The sequence below is a fragment of the Silene latifolia genome, chromosome X, assembly GCF_048544455.1.
Source record: "Silene latifolia isolate original U9 population chromosome X, ASM4854445v1, whole genome shotgun sequence".
NCBI classification, from domain to species: Eukaryota; Viridiplantae; Streptophyta; class Magnoliopsida; order Caryophyllales; family Caryophyllaceae; genus Silene; species Silene latifolia.
The window spans coordinates 89,747,395-89,766,983 of record NC_133537.1 but is presented as its reverse complement, the minus strand read 5'-3'; the positions used below and the strand labels follow the sequence as shown (position 1 = coordinate 89,766,983).

The following is a 19,589-nucleotide window of genomic DNA, read 5'->3' as shown; positions in this document are numbered from 1 at the left end:
CGGTTTGAGCTTTCCTTTAGAGATTAGCCTTTCCAAGGCTTTAGCATAAGGCATACCCAGATTAGGGAAGGACCCATGAGGTCGCCTGGTTTTGGTTTTGTCGATGACAAGTAGCCGGCTTTCAAGGACCTTAGCCCTTTGCTCAAAATCAGAAGAGGGAAAATTCCCGGTTATCATTTTGTCCTCCACTTGGGAGAGACAAGTGCTCAAGTTTTCCACGGTAGCTAGGAGTCGAAGGACCATGTTGTTGGTTTCGGCAGAAGTCATGGCGGATGCAAATTGATAAGCTTCTTAAGTTACTGGTTGGCGATTAATGGCACCCAAGGGATTCCTATTTGACATAACGATAGGCTTTATAACTTGTCTTGGCAAGGGATTGTACAAACAAAGGCAAGTGCGACACATATGTATAAAAGGCGGTTATATCGTGAAGACGCGACGGTGTGACTAGGTTATGAGTTCATTAAAGATCGTGAATGACCTCTTATGTTTGAACTCTTGGTGCATGACTTTGACCTTAGACTCTAGTCTCAACTTTGGCATAGTGATGCCTAGATAGACGACTTCTGACTTAGTTTGGACGTGCGTTGCTGGCACGACGCCGTTGGACAAGACATGTACACAAACTTGACCTTTGACCCGTAATGTACGGGAAAGACGGATTTAGTACCCGAGAGGTTTTGACTGTGCTATTGCCATAGAAGATGTCTCGACAATTAGGCGACACGACCTAGACCAGAAGATAGGTACTAACTTCGGCAGAGACCCGACGTTATCTAGACGACTTGACTTGAAATCGACTGGACTCTAATCGACTGGAGGCTGAATCGGAAAGGTGGACTGAAATTTTTGAAAATAGAAATTTTCAAAAAGGTTCATTTGTCATTCTATGGACGGCTTCCGAAGAGTATGGATCTTCAAAAGGTCGGCCAGTTGAAAGGGTTGTCTTATGTTTGTTTTCAAAAGACGGTTTGAGTTGAAATTGCGGCGGCTCTGAAAACAAAGTGTTGTTTCCGAAGACGGGTTTTGAAATTCCGAATCACGGATTTGAAAATCGTATTTGGGATCGTCATCACGATGGCCATGAAAACGGTTAAATTTGTTTTCAAAGGACTTAAAATTGGGTTGAAAATTCGAAAACGGTTATATTTGTTTTCAAAGATTTGATTTTGATTTGAAATTTGAAAACGGTTAAATTTGTTTTCAAAAAAACTGATTCTGGATTTGAAAATTGAAAACGGATAGATTTGTATTCAAAGATTTGATCTTGAATTTCAAATTTGAAAACGGTTAAATTTGTTTTCAAATGATTTGGAATTGGATTTGAAATTTGAAAGCGGTTAAATTGACCTTCAAATGATTTGATTTTGAATTGGAATTTGAAAGCAGTTAAATTGACCTTCAAATGATTTGATTTTTGATTGAAATTTGAATGCGGTTAAATTGGCTTTCAAATGATTTGATTTCAATTGGAATTTGAAAACGGTTAGATTCGTTTTCAAATGATTTGATTTTTGATTGGAATTTGAAAACGACTAAATTGGCTTTCAAATGATTTGATTTTTGATTGGAATTTGAAAGCGGTTAAATTGGCTTTCAAATGACTTGGTTTTGAATTGGAATTTGAAAACGGTTAAATTCATTTTCAAGATTTGAAATTGGAAATCATGAGGATTGAAATCGTCACTACGACGGGTTAGAAAACTGTTTAACTTTTGAAAGACGGTATGCAAATCGAAAAGTGTGAGAATTGAAATCGTTAATACGACGGCTTACAAAAGCCAAGTTTGATTTCGAAAACGAGATTTAAATTTGGAAAGTTGCACGGGTTGAAGTCGTCATTACGACGGTTTGAAAAACGTTTTTTTTTTAAAACCGATTTCGAATTTTGAAAATCCGAGGGTAGAATTCGTCATTATGACGGTGTAAAAGGGCATTTTGAGAATGCAACGGTCGGCGAGGGACCGAGGTATGAAATGGCCATCACGATGATGTAAAGGATGTTTTGAAATGGTTTGTGAAAACCGAAGTTTGAAATCGTCATTACAACGGCATGAAAAGGTATAATTGAAAATGGTTATAAAAACCGGGTTTGAAAATCGTCATTATGATGGCCTAGAAAGGTGTGCAACGGTCGGTGGAAGATCGAGGATTGAAACGGCCATTATAACGGCATGAAAAGGTGCTTTGAAACGGTTATGAAAAACCGGGCTTTGAAATCGTCATTACGACGGCATAAAAAGGTGTGTTAAAATGGTTGTAAAAAACCGGGTTTGAAAATCGTCATTACGACGGCCTAGAAGGGCGTGTTGTTTGAAATACAACGGTGGGCGAAAGACTGAGGTTTAAAATGACCATTATAACGGCGCAAAAGGGAGTTTTTTGAAAGTTTGAAAATGACACGAAAGGATTTATGATCACATAGCACATAAGCACTCATAGTTCATTATATTATGCATAATGCTGACACGGGTTTTGGCTTAAAAGGGTGGGTTACACACCAAGCAGGCAAACCCCGATTTTCGAGAGAGATACCAATCCAAACAAAATGTGTAAGGAGGGTGCCCTAGCCCCGTGCTCGAAGGTGATGAAAGCTCTTTGACAAAATAGAACTGTGTAACGTCAACGGTATGCTTGACTCAATCGGGATTCAAAACGCGGGGATGAGAAAACTCACGCCGACGAGACGAGCCAATTGGTCGAAATGGGTTTGGTTGTGGGCCCGGACAAGGAACCCGACTTATGACCGTACTATCAATTAATGCACTTTAACCACGATCTCGTTCGAGTTTCACCTCTAAGGATCACAAAGACACAAGTGTCCTAGTTTTCCCCAGCGGAGTCGCCAATTTGTGGACATGGGCCACAGGCCAGTCTGTGGATTTGGGCCACCTACCGATCTGCGGTTATGGGCCACCTGCACGCCAAGCCAATCTGTGGACATGCAGCGGTCTAGAAAGCCACGCTTGGTGGCGTAAAAATGCTTTCGACCGGATCGCTTTAGATCGGTCGGTTTCGTCTCGGTAAAGGTCTCGAAATGATTAGAGATGTTCGGAGTCGCCACCAAGCATTTGTGGGATGGTTGGAACCCGTTCGAATCCACTTTATACCTAGGTCAACCGAGGTAAAAAGCGGTGTTTGACATAGGTACTAAAGATAAGGACTCGTCCCCCTTTTAGCATTCTATGCCTAAAATGACTCTCGTACGCCCTGGATAAGGCCATCCACTATCCAAAGGTTCTGAGTAAGGGGTGAGGGTACGTATTGGGAAGCCCTTTAATTGGACACCCAATCCCGCCCGCGTTAGCGGCCTCTCCTGATCGATCGTGGTTGTTTAAGTGCAAAAGATGATAAAACGGTGTAAATGCATGAATGCGCATCCAAGAGCTTAACCTAACATGTGAGCATTTTCTAAGTCGGTTTGTTTATCCACATAGCATGAAATTGATGTCGAAGTTAGATTTAGATTGATTTGCATGTGAAGACGGAAATTAAACATCCATTTACCAAATTCAGGTTATGATGCTTAACCCGATCCATTTGTTTGAAAAAGTGTGTTTAAAGGATAAAGTGTAAAATGCAAACTCGTCAATCTGATCCGTCATGTATGCGGATAAACCGTAATCAGGATCATCCTAGATAAGTACCAAAAAAAGTTAGAATAGTGCCAGGCAGCCCTGTTAAGGCGCGAGCCTATTGGCGAGGTAAGGGGCTCTGTCCAGGTTTTTAGATAAGAAAGCAGATGGCCTCTTGGGGCGCGAGCAATGAGCCGACCCAATGGGGTGTCTCCTGTTTCTTGAAAAGGTTATTTAAAACCGTATTTATGATGAAAGATTTGCAAATGTTGTTTGCATGAATCGGATTAATTACTATTGTGTTAGTAACATTCGTTGTCGGATTTGCAAGTTTGAAAAGCATAGTTTACAAATAAAAATGTAAAATATTTGATTTGAACTAACTATGTTAAGTTCATTTTTTTGTAATTAGTCGAGTTTGTCATCGTACTCGGACTAAACCGACATGGTATAAGGATCCAAGGATGATTAAAAAATATGACTAATATGTTTACAAATGCAAACAAATGAGAAAATGGTAAAGTAAAATAAAAGGGGGTTAAAATACCCTTTAATTTGTAATTAACCAATAATATCATCGAGTCACGGAATAAACCGTCATGGTATAAGGAACCAAGAATGATTTTTGTAATGGTCAAAATATGTTTATCATAAAAATGAATTAAAATGGTAAATGTAAGAAAAGAATTTCCTTTAAAATGTAATTAACCAATTAATATCATCGAGTCACGAATTAAACCGTCATGGTACATGGAACCAAGGGTGATTATAATTTATGGCTAAAGAGTTTGTCATAAAAATGATTTGAATTATTCGAAATGGTAAAAACCGATTGCAAATAGGAAATGAAATAAAGAGGAAAGACGAGAAAAAAAACATTTGAGTCTGACCTGGACACCCACAAGAGGCGCGAGTCTCCCTGCATAGCAAGGAGCTTCTGTCTCAAGCTAAAACTCGGTTTGGCTCGTCTAACCTATATTTGAATTGTGTTATGCATTATTCATGCTTATAAAGTTATGAAAACAGTAAAGACATGAAATAGATCAGTTATTTACACCCTCAAACTTACGTGTATTGATGTTTGCGAAGTAGACGACTTTAGAGACGGTTTTCTCGTTGTGACTAATCGCGATCAAAGAAGTTTAAAAAGGTGCCTTAAAAAAGGATTTTGTTTTGAAAATATGTTGAAAATATGTTAATTAAATCATGTTGATTGATGAATTGAGTTGGTCAAATGGGCCGGCGAATGCATTGCGACGATACCAAACAAAATGTGTAAGGCTTGTGTTTACGATCGGTAGGTCGTAAACACGTGTCGATTTTGTGACTTAGGAAGTCAGGTCTAGAAGTTTAAGGGAGAAGGAGGGGGCGAACTCTCGCGTAGGGTTTATGGTGTGTGAAGGGTGGTATTTATAGAGAAATGGGGGTGGTAGCCAGTCGGTTAAGTTTGCTTGCTGGCCAAGGGCATGCCTAAAGAGGCGTGAGCTACCTTGTGACTGAAGGGGGTGTATTGTCCCTTTCAGAAATTTGGATTTTGCATTTGTTCTAACCAATGTTTTGTTGGTTGTGATTTGTGGTCTTTGATGTTTGCTTAGCCATGTAAGCTTCCTCTTGGGTGATATTTGGGGTAGGTATTTTGTGTCTTTGACTCGGGTTTGACCCGTGTGGGTCGGGATTTGAATTTCGAGTCGGTTTTTGGCTCGGTGTCGATTTTGACTCTAATTAGGGTCATTTTAATGGAAATGACATGATAAAGACATTCATGGCATTATTTTCGACATTGGAGATTTGGTTTGACTCGGGTTGACTCAGGTTGACTCGAGTTGCGGGTTTCTGAGTCAGTTTTGGGTCCGAAGATGGTTTTGACTCTAATTAGGGTCATTTTAATGGAAATGACATGATAAAGGCATTCATAGCATTAGTTTTGACATCCAAGATTTGGGTTGACTCGAGTTGCGGGTTTCTGAGTCGGTTTTATGTCCGAAGACAGTTTTAACTCTAAATAGTGTTATTTTAATGCAAATAAAGTTAGAAAACGTTTGAAATAATTTCTCATATCCGAGTAGTGCATTAAACCGTCTCATATATAGTCAATCCACGCACACATAACAAAATCACGTTCTAGTCCGATCATCATCGGGTGGTTTTTGGAAGGTGCAAATACTGGGTATCTACAGAGCCCCCACTTTGACTGAGGCTTGGACAGGGTAAAAGTCAAGTATGATCTCCAGGTCAATCGAAGATTACAACCTAAAGACCATTGCGACGTCGAGGCGACTCAAAAAGGTTTGAGCCAAGGACCTGCCGTCGGGAAGGGCGACGTCGAGGCGACTCGGGGATTCGAGTCAAGGACATGCCGTCAGGAACAGTTTAGAGTCTGTCGACTTCCGGTTTAGGGCATTGCAAGTCCTTTAAAATACGTATAAAGGCTCGCCAGATTCAACCTCAAGTTTTGCCGGAGTTCGCTTGAGACCGACACAAGCAGATTTCCCCCATCAGTTTCTACCGACGTTCTGCTGTCCTTCAATATTATATTTTATTTCCTCTCAAAGAAAGAAGTCTCAGGTATGATCTCTTCTTATGGCTGGCGAACTTCCTTACGTAGTCTAATGGACTTTAAACGACCCTCTCTGATAGTCGACAGACTCCAAAAATGTTCCCGACGACAGGTCCTTGGCTTATACCCCTTGCGCCGCCTCGCGTCACCATAGTCATCAGGTTGTAATCTTCGATTGACCTGATGGCTGTACTTTGACTTTCGCCTTGTCCAAGCCTCAGTCAAAGTGGGGGCTGAAGAGCCTTGATTTTGGAACGATCTATATTGATGCCTCTTTTGCTGACGACGTTTCCCAGGAGTTTTCCGGAGGTGACACCGAATGCACACTTCTGAGGATTCATTCTCATGTTGTATTTCCGAACGCGAGAGAAGAATTACCGAAGGGCGCTGATATGGCTATCCCGCTCTTTTGATTTTATGATCATGTCATCGCCATATACCTCTACTTCCTTGTGCATCATATCATGTAGGACAGTGGTGTCGGTTCTATGGAATTTACTCCGGCGTTAATTAGACCGAAGGGCGTGATGGTGTAGCAATATGTACCCCACTGTGTAGTGAATGCAGTTTTGTGCATGTGTTCCTCAACCATTTTTATCTGGTTGTACCCATCATACCCAGCCATAAATGATAATAGGGTGTGCTCGGCGGTGTTATCTACCAAAATGTCAACATGTGGCAGAGGGAAGTCGTCTTTTGGACTTGCTTTGTTTAGGTCCCTAAAGTCGACGCAAATCCGAATTCTCCCGTTTTTCTTGGTTACGGGAACTATGTTGGCCACCCAGTCAGAGTATTCGGACACTTTGATGAATCCGGCATCGAACTGTTTGTCTACCTCTTCCTTCATTTTTAAGGCCCATTCAGGGCGCATACGGCGCAACTTTTGTTTCACGGGCTTAGCTCCGGGTTTGATAGGTATCATGTGCTCTGCAATCTCTCCGTCGTTCCCAGGCATGTCTTTGTAGGACCATGCGAATACGTCCTTGTATTCGTGTAGGAGGTTGATGAACTGTTGTCTTTCCGAGAAGTCAAGGGTGATCCCTATCTTAAGTTCTTGATGTGTGTTATCGGTCCGTGCGTTAATAGGTTCGGTCTCCTAAATGGTAGGGGTCTTATCTTCTCGGTTGTCGAGTTATTTGGCTAGGTGAGGTGGGTAGTCACTCAAGTCAAATTCCTCATATTCGTTCAGAATTGCATTGTAGTTAAATTGAGGCGAGTCATAAGCAAACTTAGCGTTCATTAAGTCGACATGAGCGAAAAGCTCGGATAAGACAAACGTCTCGTAGGCAGTCAGAGGCGACACAGTAGAGGAGGTGGCCCCTTGAACAAGATCCAGGTTGCTACCTTCTACGGGAGTGGGGATGACCCTAGTTGACTCAGCCTCTGAGACAGCCACAACTTTGTGATAAAGCAGTGGAAATGGGACTTTGACTAGGACATCAGGAGTGCTAGGAGCTAAGACAGACTCAGACTCTGACTTGGACTCAGACTCTTCTTCACTTTCCTCTTTGAACATAGGGCCTTCTCCAGTTGTAATCTTGAGAATGCGGCCTCGGCGATCAGTCCACTTAACAGTTTTCCTCTAGCCTTGTGTAGCTTTCTCTAGGTCAGTAATAGATATTAAGGCAGTGGGATCAAACTGGTTATCCTTTAAAGCGATGTTGATGATGTCCTCATAGTCGAGGTGCTTGATATTGTCTTCTCCGAAGAGGAGGCTGACGGCTTGTCCGTCGAGGCATGGGGTCGACTCAGATTTGGTCGACGCAGCTTTGGTGTTGTCGGGGATAAAGTAGTAGTCTTGAAAGACCTCTACGCTCAGGTGTTTGACCTTAGCTACGTAGTCATATATTGGCTCAAGAAGGCCGTTGTAGGGCCCGGATCCTCCCTCGGGGACGAAGTATCCATTGAGAGTCAAATGGTAAGGACGGAGGATGACTCCATGTTTTTTCCGATTCCGTATTAGGAGAAGAATCTCCATGATGTCTTCATCGGTAGGCTCATAGCCTAGGCCGAAGGGGATGTTGGGGACCTTGGCCTGTTTCAAGGGAGGCAAGGTGCTTTTTAGCGGATTGAGAGGTAGGCCCGGGAAATAACCCTGGCGCATCACAATGCGTTTGACTGTGAGGTTCCAGAATGGGTCACAATAAAAGGATGCTGATTCGTCGATTAGGGCATTCACCGTTTGGAATCTCCACATTTCGTTATCGTCCTCCTCAATGACCAGAGAGGTTATTCCCTTGTTTATGATAGCCTTGATCGGGGATGCGAGAATTGTGATTGTTTTCCCATTGAAAGGGACCCTGATTTTCTGATGAAGGGTTGAGGTGACGGCCTTAGCGGCGTGAATCCAGGGGCGTCCCAGAAGCATGTTGAAAGAGGCGTCAATGTCGACCACCTAAAAGCTAGCTTGTCTTTCCAAGGGTTCAGTTGCAATGGTCAAGGTGATAAGACCCACAACCTTACTACGGGTGCCGTCATAGGCGCATACCCCTTGATTAGTCGGGACCAAGTCAGCTTCCTTCATACCCAGTTTATGAGCCATCTTGAGGGGAATGACATTGACTGCTGATCCATCATCCACTAAAACCATAGGCACATTATTCTTGAGGCATTGCACAGTGATGTACATGGCCAGGTTATGGTTGGCTCCGAATGGAGGGATATCTTCGTCAGAGTAGAGGACCGGTTGCTTAGATCGGGGACATCCCTTGTCATGTGTGCTACCACTTCTTCAGGGGAGGAGGTAGAGGGAACCGTTAACTTTCCAAAGGCCTGTAGCAAAGCCTGTCGATGTTCGAAGGATGTAGCAATCAGTTGCCAAATTAAAATTTCGGCCTTCGCCTTTTGCAGTTGCTTAAGTATTGAGTTTTCGGGAACCTTGGGTTGAATGTCCACGTCCGGGACAATTTGGTCATTCGTCATTGGAATGGTTGTTGTATTGTTCGGGTTTTGATAGGAGCATCCAGACCAGGTATGATGACTGACCTCTTTTGCTTGTTTGCCCTTTCCTGGAACAATGTAGACCTCCTATGCGTCGTCTCTCCAGATACCGTTGATTTCGGGATCTCAAGGGTACCTTGAAGGGCTGATCCTCGGTGAGTAGTTTTTGTAGGGGAAGTTCTTATAGGGGTAGTTTTTGTGGGGTTGATTATTGTGGGGTTGATTATTGTGAGGTGCGTGCCAGAATGGTCGCGGGAGCAATCCTTTCTGGTTTGGGGAGTTTCGGGTGCTTGGAGCACCCTCCCTTGGGCGTGGTGTTGGTGGGTCGAAAATAAACCGGTGGTAGGCGTCCTCAAGTCGGGTAATCCTTTCTGAGAGATTGGCTATGACTTCTTCAACCTGTTATAACATGGTGAGCATGGTTGCAGCACTGAATATGAATATCCCTTCTGGGGTGTCCTTTTCCAAGGCATTCACCTCGTCATCAATAGGCAGGATGAGGTGTGAACAATCTAAGGTTGGCTCGTCATCAGAGATGGCATGGATTCCCAAGGAGTTTGTCTTGTTGTTTGGTTTGGTGGGTGGAGGTAAAACTAGTTCCCCTTTCTCGATCATATCTTGAATGGCATGCTTCATTTTAAAGGAGGCCTCCGTGTCATGACCTTTACCCAGGTGGTATTGTCAGTAGGCATTGGGGTTCCAGAAACGGGTTTTCTTGGCCTCAGACGGGTCCGGAGTAGGCCCAATTGGCCTCAGTTTTCTTAATGGTTGGTTCGAGGAGGTTGACCTCATCGATTTTGTTTGTCTGACCATAGGGGCGAGATCTGCTTGATGTAGATCCCTGGTAGCCTCTACCGGTGGTTTTGGCTAGGACACCCTTGCGGAGGTCCTCTTCAATGCGGGTTCCGAGGATTTGTAAGTCCTGGAAAGTTTTGATGTTTTGATATCTCAGCAGGTTGGGATAAACTGGACGGAGGTTGTTGAAAACTTCTCCACCAGAGTTGATTCACTCGGCTTACTGACCAATTGAGTGCTTACCCTTCTCCAACGGGTTAGGAATACTGTGAACCCTTCCTTATCATTCTGAGTCAGGACCTCAAGGGTGCGGGTGTTGGCTTGGATTTCGACGTTGTAGGCGTACTGTTTAGCAAATTTGATGGTGACTTCGTCCCAAGTAGTAATTCTATTTGGGTCGAGGGAATAGTACCATTGGCGGGGAATTGGTTCTAGGGATGATGGAAAGATCCTGGTGAAAAGTTGTTGCTTGACCCCCTTGATAGACATGTAATCCTTGAAGGCTCGAATGTGGTTGAGCGGGTCCTCCACTCCCTTAAACTTGGGTACATCAGTTAGGGTAAAGTTGTCGGGTAGTTGATCCCCAACGGGTTCGAATCTTCGATTGTTCTCAAGGTGGATGTTTTTACCACGGGCTAGGAGTTGTTCTTCCAAGAGCTTGAGCCTTTTTTCAGTTTCAGTCAAATGCAGAGTATTGTGTTCTCCGGTTTCCTTTATTTCCAAGGTTTCGATACGGGTCTCGACACGGTCTAGGGTGACTTTAAGAGCGGTGAGTAGACTGGCTAGCTGAGCAGTCGTGAGATCTCTATTGTCATCGTTGTTGTTGGACGAAGCTGAAGAAGGAGCCATGGCTCCGAGGCAGAAAACGGCTCACGTTACAACCCAATCCGACACGGTTTAACGACTAAACGCAGACAACACAAAAGACGGGAAGACAATTCAGACTTGACAAGACGAGGGCAATCGCGTGTGGTGCCTCAGTGCTGACTCGATTTATAATGTGAAGCTGTTGACCGGATTTTGACTCGCGTCCAACGTAGTGACGTGACGTCGTCGGACGAGTGTTGAGGTGAGATGACTCATAAGTAAAGACCCATAAGTACGCTTGCTTCGACTCGATAGACACGAGGCGGAATTGAAAAGGTGGATTGAATTTTTCGAGAATAGAGATTTTCAAAAAGATTCGTTTATCGGTTTATGGACGGCTTCCGAAGAGTAGGGATCTTCAAAGGGTCGGTTAGTTGAAAAGGTTGTCCTAAGTTTGTTTTCAAAAGACGGTTCGAGTTCGAGTTGCGGCGGCTCTGAAAACAATGTGCTGTTTCCAAAGACGGTTTATGAAATTCAAAATTGTACGTTTAGAAAATCGAGATTTGAAAAGGTTGTGGTCCCGGGGACGGTGTATGTCCTCGGAATTTGAAAAAGTCTCGAAAAAAGGGGTATGTGCAATTTTCGGGTTTTGAAAGAGCCTTCGTGTCGGCGCGAGACGGGTTGAAATCCGTGTCTTGACGCGGCGATTATAACGGCGTAAAAAGGTGTTTTTTAAAATGGTTTGTAAAAACCAAGTTTGAAAATCGTCATTACGACGGACTAGAAAGGTGTGCTTTTGATGTGAATACGAATCACCTTGATGAAATAATTCTCGAAACAAGAAACCAAGACAACCCGAGTCACCAAGCATGGATCGATTCGAATAAGAGTCGAGAAACGTGCATGATCACCCGCCAATGGGATGGGTAAAACCGTGTGGAGCAAGGGATGGACCTCGAAAATGGTCAAGACCAAATGCATGGAATAAGCTCACCTATTTTTTGTCATAGCCTAGTTTTTACAAAGGTCTTACCTAGGTTTTGGTTTAGTCTTGCCTAGTTCTTCCACATAGCCTAGAATTCACAACAAGGCATTAAAGACTAGCCTTGGGCATCAAGGATTTCGGCCTATATAAGACTTGTAGTCCTCATTTGTTTATCATCCAATTTGAAGTAAAAACTTGAGAGTATTCTCTAAAACTTGTCTTGTCTTCTTGTGTTGTTACACGAGTATTTTGGCTTAAGAGGTCGAAATGCGATTTCGCACCTTGCTTGAACGAGGGACGTGATCCTAAGTTTAAGTCGGATTGTTTGACGAGTCTCAAACAATTCACCCATTGGCGTAGCTATAGGTCTATCTACGACAAATATCCCTTCCTTTTCATTCAAATCTCGCTACGAATATACGGATTGATCGGGTTGCACCTAGTGCATTCGGATCCTTCGTCTATTTGCTAGTACAAGTTAAGACTTCCGCTTGCGATTCACATCAATTGTGGTATCAGAGCTTTGGCTCTTGATTTCCATTAATCAAGACGATCCAGAGGTCTTGATTTCTTCACACAAAAAAAAAAAGGTTAATGTTCACGTCCAGTACTGTTCATCAAAAAAAAAAAAAAAAAGATATGGATCCCGATAATCCTAATCTCCTTCAAAGTCTTATAGAAGCACTACAAAATCTTTCGGAACTTAGCCCACGTGGAACACCACGTCGAGGTGAACAAAGTCGAGAAGAATTCAAAGTAAGTGAACTACCCGAGTTTGTGGGAGGCACGGATCCCGAGGATTACCTCGAATGGGGGAGGAAAATTGAACGGATGTTTGAGTTCAAGGACCTGGATGACGAGAAGTGTTTCAAGTACGCCATTCTACGACTAAGTCGTGGAGCCTCCCTATGGTATGAAGGCTTTAAGGTAAAACGTGCTCGGGCAGGAAAGGAAAAGATATCCTCTTGGGAATCTCTCAAAAGGAAGCTACGCAAGAGATACGTCCCAGCCACGTATAGGCTCACGACGTATCGCAAGATTGCTGAGTTGACTCAAGAGAGGAGCAGTATCTCAGATTACATAAATGAGTTTGAAAATCTTACTTTGATGGGAGGATTAGTGGAAAGTGAAGACTTAAAGATGGCTCGATTCCTTTGTGGACTAAATCGTAACATAGCCAATTCAGTTGAATTACAATCTTACGCTGACTTCGATTCCTTGTGTAATCTATGTCTCAAGGTCGAAGCTCAAGGGAAGGCCAAGCTCACCCCAACTCATGGTGAGGGTAGTCGAAGCTGGAGGAGCGAAGGACAATCAAGGGGAAGTCCGAGTAGTCGTACGGTTGAGACTACACCTAAGACGATTTCCACCCCTGAGTCCGCTCCCAAGATACCCGTTCCTAAGGAGACAAGTTTATCTAGAGTACGGTGTTTCAAATGCCAAGGATTTGGGCATTTTCAGAATGCGTGCCCAAATAAGAAAAACATTGCACTAAGGGAAGCTATTGCCGTTCGAGACGAGTTGTATGATGAAGAACGATTGGGTGATGTGTTCAACTTCGAAGAAAGAGAAGAGGAGGGGAACGATAGAGATGTCGAAACTTATGATGCTCCTAACTATGATTGTGCTTTAGTTCTTCGTGCTTTACAGACTCAATCCACACCAATTGAGGCAGAACAAAGGAACCAGATTTTTCACACCAAATGTCAAGTGAAGGACAAGTGGTGTAGCCTAATCATCGATGGAGGGAGTTGTACCAATGTTGCTTCTACAAAGATGGTGGAAAAGTTGGGATTGTATACCATACCTCATCCCAAACCATATGCGTTACATTAGCTTGATGACGGGAACAAGGTGAAGGTCACCAAACAAGTCAAAGTGGCGTTAACAATGGGCTCCTATGACGACAATATCTTGTGTGACGTAGTGCCAATGGATGCATGACACATACTCTTGGGGCTTCCGTGGCAATTCGATCGCAATGTCATACACCGTGGCCGAAGCAACGAATATGAATTGGTCGACAAGGGTAAGAAGCTTATCCTAAGACCGATGGCACCTAGTGTTGTCCGTTATTTGGGCACCCCACAAATGAAAACCGCAAGCATGACCATGTTTGCAAGTGAGCAAGAAGTTGGTGAAGTCTTAAAGTAAGGTGGTTGTGTCTATCTTATGGTGGTCGACGAGGCTGATACCCGTCGTTGTGAGTACCAAAAATAACATTTATAATTTCCTATTAAGACTAACCTAGGCTAGTGGTAACAGGGTCGAACCACAAGGAGGCGAATGTAATTAATAGCTATTTAAATTCGGTCTATGGTAACAATAAGGTAGGGGTTTGAATTGATTTGGTCTATAGCTAGGAGTAATAAAAACAGTAAACTAAATAAATGGATTAAAATAGATAAGGAAGGGGTACTAGGATGGTCGGTTCGTTATAGCTTCGGCGGCAGCATACTAAACAGGTCCAAATCGAACACATGTGAGGCGGGAAAACAAGAGGTCCTCTCGTTCCACTCTTAACAGATAGCATATTTCGATCTCGCTATAAGTCCCTAATATCACTAATACTGACTCTCGTCCTGAAAAGTAACTAATAATCTAAACTTTACCTATGTTTCGATCTCAGCACAGTTTAGTCATTTTAATTGGTGATCTAACAACTTTCCCTATCTTTCGATCTAATGGGTCAGTCATAAATTAAGCATCTAACTGGTCGCATGCATTCGATTCGTTAAATACAACATTAAAATCAATTAAAACGAAAGGTAACCTCACGTGGTCACCGATCGACCGGGTATGGCGGTCGATCGATCGACACGCGATTTTCATCAAATTAATACTACGACGCCTACGCCATAATTCCCCTACATCCTAGCACAATTAATTTAGCTACTCATGCTGAGGGTGATAACAACAATAAAACTAGGGCATAAAAGTACTGAATTCATAATTAAAGCGGTAAGATAAATAATTAACATGCAACGATAAAACGGTTTCGGGAACCTAACTAGCAATTCTATACTAATAACGAATTAAGAGTGAATTCAAATAAGGCAGAAGAATACCGAGATTGCAGAGGAATGATTAAGAATAAGAACGAAATTCTAATGCTAAAACAATATTCCGAACCCTAATAAAAACTGAATGTTACTGTGTAAAACTTAGATAAAAATCGGATCCCTAAAACTAGTGTTCTAAGTTACGTTATATAGCAAACATACGTAACACTTATTATCAAAACCTAAACATCATGGGCTTGCGCTTCCTCGGTCTTTTAATTCTCGTCTGGGATAGCATCTTGGTCGATCGACTAAGCATGGCGGTCGATCGACTGCTCTTCAGTGCACAGTAGCTTCTGGAACCCGCAGGTTGGTCGATCGACTATTGGTAGTGGTCGATCGACTGCTTGAGCTGCTACTTGACTTCTATAATCTCATGGTTTTGTCTTTTGAGCTTTGAAATGCGCACCAAGCTCGTTCCTTAAGTGAATACTTCACGTCAATTGCAATACAGGATAGTCGGGGACGGATTTAGCTCGATTTCCGCTGGATTCTTCACATTTCTGCAATAAAGTACAAAAACACGAAAGTAGACGGAAATGGGGGAAATGGTAGATTAAACTACACAAATGAGCTCTGAAATGCGTGTGAAATGAGGTGCAAAACATCATATAAAAGACACGCATCAGAGGCACCAAAAGTTGGGATCAAGGATCCCCAGCTACCGGCTCTCTTAAAGGAATTCGAGGACGTTTTCCCTGAAGATTTACCACCGGGATTGCCGCCTATTCGCGGAATCGAACATCAAATCAATCTCATTCCTGGAGCTGTATTACCTAACAAAGCAGCCTATCGATGCAACCTAACAGAGACCAAGGAGTTGCAGCGCCAAATCGAGGAGCTAATGGTACGAGGCTATGTTCGTGAAAGCATGAGTCCAAGTGTCGTTCCTACTCTTCTTGTCCCGAAAAAGGATGGGAGTTGGCGGATGTGCATCGATAGTCGAGCCGTGAACAACATAACTATCAAGTACCGTTTCCCGATTCCAAGACTTGATGACATGCTTGATGAGTTTCATGGCTCCGAGATCTTTTCTAAGATCGACCTGAGGAGTGGCTATCATTAGATACGAATGCGGGAAGGTGACGAATGGAAAACTGCATTCAAGACCAAACATGGGTTGTACGAATGGACTGTCATGCCATTCGGGTTAACCAACGCTCCGAGTACTTTCATGCGGCTCATGAACGAGGTAGTCCAACCATTCTTGGGAAAATTTGTGGTTGTTTATTTAGATGGTATCTTGGTTTACAGTCAAGGCAAAGAAGATCACTTCAAACACCTTCGCAAAGTGTTCGAAACTCTCCGAGGACCAAAGCTATATGGAAAGAAGGAGAAATGTTCATTCTTGGTCGAGAGTGTCATATTTCTCGGCTATGTGGTTTCTAAAGATGGAGTTTCAGTGGACCAAGCAAATATCGAGGCCATTAAGTCATGGCCTACGCCTAAGTCCGTCACAGAGTTTCGGTCTTTCCAAGGACTTGCTTCGTTCTATCGAAGATTCATAAATGATTTCAGCACCATCACAAGTCCCATCACCGAGTGTTTAAAAAAGGGAACATTTGTGTGGACCGAGGCTGCTCAAAAGGCTTTCGAGATGATTATCCAACGGCTTTGTGAAGCACCGATACTAGCACTTCCCGATTTTACTCAACCCTTCGAGGTAGAGTGTGATGCGAGCGGTGTTAGAATTGGAGCTGTGTTGGTCCAAGGAAAGCGACCCATTGCTTATTTTTCCGAGAAGCTAAGTGGAGCTCGGCTCAAGTATTGCACATATGATAAGGAGTTCTATGCCATAGTGAGAGCACTCAACCATTGGAGCCACTATCTTCGCCCAAATCACTTCATTCTACATTCGGACCATGAATCCTTAAAATACATTAATGGACCGCAGAAGTTGAGCTTAAGACATGCCAAATGGGTTAAATTTCTTCAATCCTTTCATTTCTCTTCGAAATATAAGGATGGCAAAAGCAATGTGGTGGTCGACGCTCTTTCCCGACGCTACTCTTTACTGAACGTGCTTGATGTTCGCCTACTTGGATTCGAGACCTTGAATGATTACTACGAAACTGATCCCGACTTTGGTGAAATGTTTAGGATATGCCAAATAGGACTTCGAGGCGAGTTCATAACTCAAGATGGATTTCTTTTCAAAGGAAATCAGTTGTGTGTACCCAAGCATCAAGTCCGGGAGTTATTGGTACGAGAAGCTCATGGGGGAGGACTTGGTGGACATTTTGGTGTCACTAAGACTATGGAGGTCCTTAAAGGGCATGTCTATTGGCCTTGAATGCTGAAGGACGTGTAAGATGTGATTCGTAAGTGTGTCACTTGTCACGTTGCAAAGAGTACCTTCAAGCCAGGGGAGTACACGCCCTTACCTATCCCTAACCGACCATGGGAAGACGTGTCCATGGACTTTTTTGTTGCTCTACCACGAACCCAAAGGGGTAAGGACGCGATCATGGTCGTAGTGGATCGATTTTCCAAGATGGCCCATTTTATTGCATGTCACAAGACAGATGACGCTAACAACGTGGCCGACTTGTACTTTCGAGAAATACTCCGCCTTCATGGAGTCCCAAGGACGATAGTCTCCGATCGTGACTCAAGGTTCTTGAGCTATTTTTGGAACACTATGTGGAAGAAGGTGGGTACCAAACTGTTATTTAGTACCTCTCACCATCCTCAAACCGATGGTCAAACGGAAGTGACAAACCGCACTCTTGAGGTATTACTACGTGGCCTCGTGAACAAGACTCAGAAGGATTGGGATCTAAAACTCGCTCATACCAAGTTTGCCTACAACAGGTCTCCATCATACACACCGAAGCACTCTCCTTTTGAGATCGTGTATGGCATAAATCCCTACCTACCACTCGATCTCATTCCCTTACCCGAGGGCGAGCTAGTCCACAAAAGCGCGGAAGAAAAGGTAAAATCCATGATTAAACTACATGAGCAAGTTCGCTCCAGAATTGAGTCCGTCAATGAGGTATACAAACAAAGAGCCAACAAAACCCGCCCACCAAGAGTTTTCAAGGAAGGAGATTTGGTTTGGGTGCATCTAAGGAAAGAACGATTCCCGGGCAAACGAAAGAACAAACTCATGCCACGCGCAGAAGGTCCTTACAAGGTGATTTCGAAGTATGGAGACAATGCCTACAAGTTCGAACTCCCAGGAGACTACGGTGTCCACGCCACTTTCAATATGGGTGACCTCTCTCCTTACATCGAGGATAATGGGATTGCAGAATTGAGGACAATTCCTTTCAAAGGGGGAGGAATTGATGTGAATACGAATCACCTTGATGAAATAATTCTCGAAACAAGCAACCAAGACAACCCGAGTCACCAAGCATGGATCGGTTCGAATAAGAGTCGAGAAAAGTGCATGATCACCCGCCAATGGGACGGGTAAAACCGTGTGGAGCAAGGGATGGACCTCGAAAATGGGCAAGACCAAATGCATGGAATAAGCTCACCTAGTTTTTGTCATAGCCTAGTTTTTACAAAGGTCTTACCTAGTTTTTGGTTTAGTCTTGCCTAGTTCTTCCACATAGCCTAGAATTCACAACAAGGCATTAAAGACTAGCCTTGGGCATCAAGGATTTCGGCCTATATAAGGCTTGTAGTCCTCATTTATTTATCATCCAATTTGAAGTAAAAACTTAAGAGTATTCTCTAAAACTTGTCTTGTCTTATTGTGTTGTTACACGAGTAGTTTGGCTTAACAGGTCGAAACGCGATTTCGCACCTTGCTTGAACGAGGGACGTGATCCTAAGTTTAAGTCGGATTGTTTGACGAGTCTCAAACAATTCACCCATTGGCGTAGCTATAGGTCTAGCAACGACAAATATCCCTTCCTTTTCATTCAAATCTCGCTACGAATATACGGATTGATCGGGTTGCAGCTAGTGCATTTGGATCCTTCGTCTATTTGATAGTACAAGTTAAGACTTCCGCTTGCGATTCACATCAGCTTTTTGAGATGGTTATAGAACACCGGGTTTGAAAATCGTCATTACGACGGCCTAAAAAGGGGTGCTTTTGAAATGGTTGTAGAAAACTGGGTTTGAAAATCGTCATTACGACAGCCTAGAGAGGCGTGCTTTTGAAATGGTTGTAGAAAACCGGGTTTGAAAATCGTCATTACGACGGCCTAAAAAGGGCGTGCTTTTTGAAATGCAACGGTCGGCGAAAGACCGAGATTTGAAATGGCCATTATAATGGTGCAAAAAGAAGTTTTTTGAAAGTTTGAAACGACACGGAAGGACTTATGATCACATAACACATAAGCACTCGCAGTTTCATTATATTATGCATAATACTGACACGGGTTTTGGCTTAAAAGGGTGGGTTACACACCAAGCGATCAAACCCCAATTTTCGAGAGAGATACCAATCCAAATAAAATGTGTAAGGACGGTATCCTAGCCTCGTGCACGAAGGAAATGAAAGATCTTTGATGAAACAAAAATGTGTAACGTCAACGGTAACCTTGCCTCAATCGGTATTCAAAACGCGAGGATGAGAAAAGTCACGCCGACGAGACAATTGGTTGAAAAAGGTTAGGTTGTGGGCCCGGACAAGGAACCCGACTTATGACCGTAATGTAAATTAATGCATTTCAACCAAGACCTCGTTCGAGTCTCACCATCTTGTTGGGGTTGGTGTCCTTAACAGTTAGTGCAAGGACTTATAAACCTCTAAAAGGATCAAAGGGCATACTTTTGGTATTATTATCAGTTGATCCACGTTTATCAATAACGGTTGGCTTGCTAGATAAGTTTGACGTTATTGTCATACAGATGGCGGTGATCAACTGGTCCCTAAAAGTCACACCTATAGGATACGTTCGAGA

General features: G+C 43.2%; 1 protein-coding gene across 1 annotated transcript; it reads left to right on the top strand.

The window, feature by feature from the left end:
• The first annotated feature begins 12,298 nt into the window (after positions 1-12,298).
• LOC141617815 (uncharacterized) lies at positions 12,299-15,787 on the top strand. The gene is made up of 2 exons (XM_074434956.1): positions 12,299-13,455; positions 15,340-15,787. Exons 1-2 carry the CDS (start codon positions 12,299-12,301, stop codon positions 15,785-15,787), a joined length of 1,605 nt encoding a protein of 534 aa, XP_074291057.1.
• Positions 15,788-19,589: the final 3,802 nt, after the last annotated feature.

Bases quoted from the DNA above. Each gene is read 5' to 3' on its own strand.
- LOC141617815 (XM_074434956.1), top strand. From the start codon at position 12,299: ATGGATCCCGATAATCCTAATCTCCTTCAAAGTCTTATAGAAGCACTA. The intron at 13,456-15,339 runs GTATACCATACC...ATCATATAAAAG, and splicing joins ATGGTGGAAAAGTTGGGATT to ACACGCATCAGAGGCACCAA.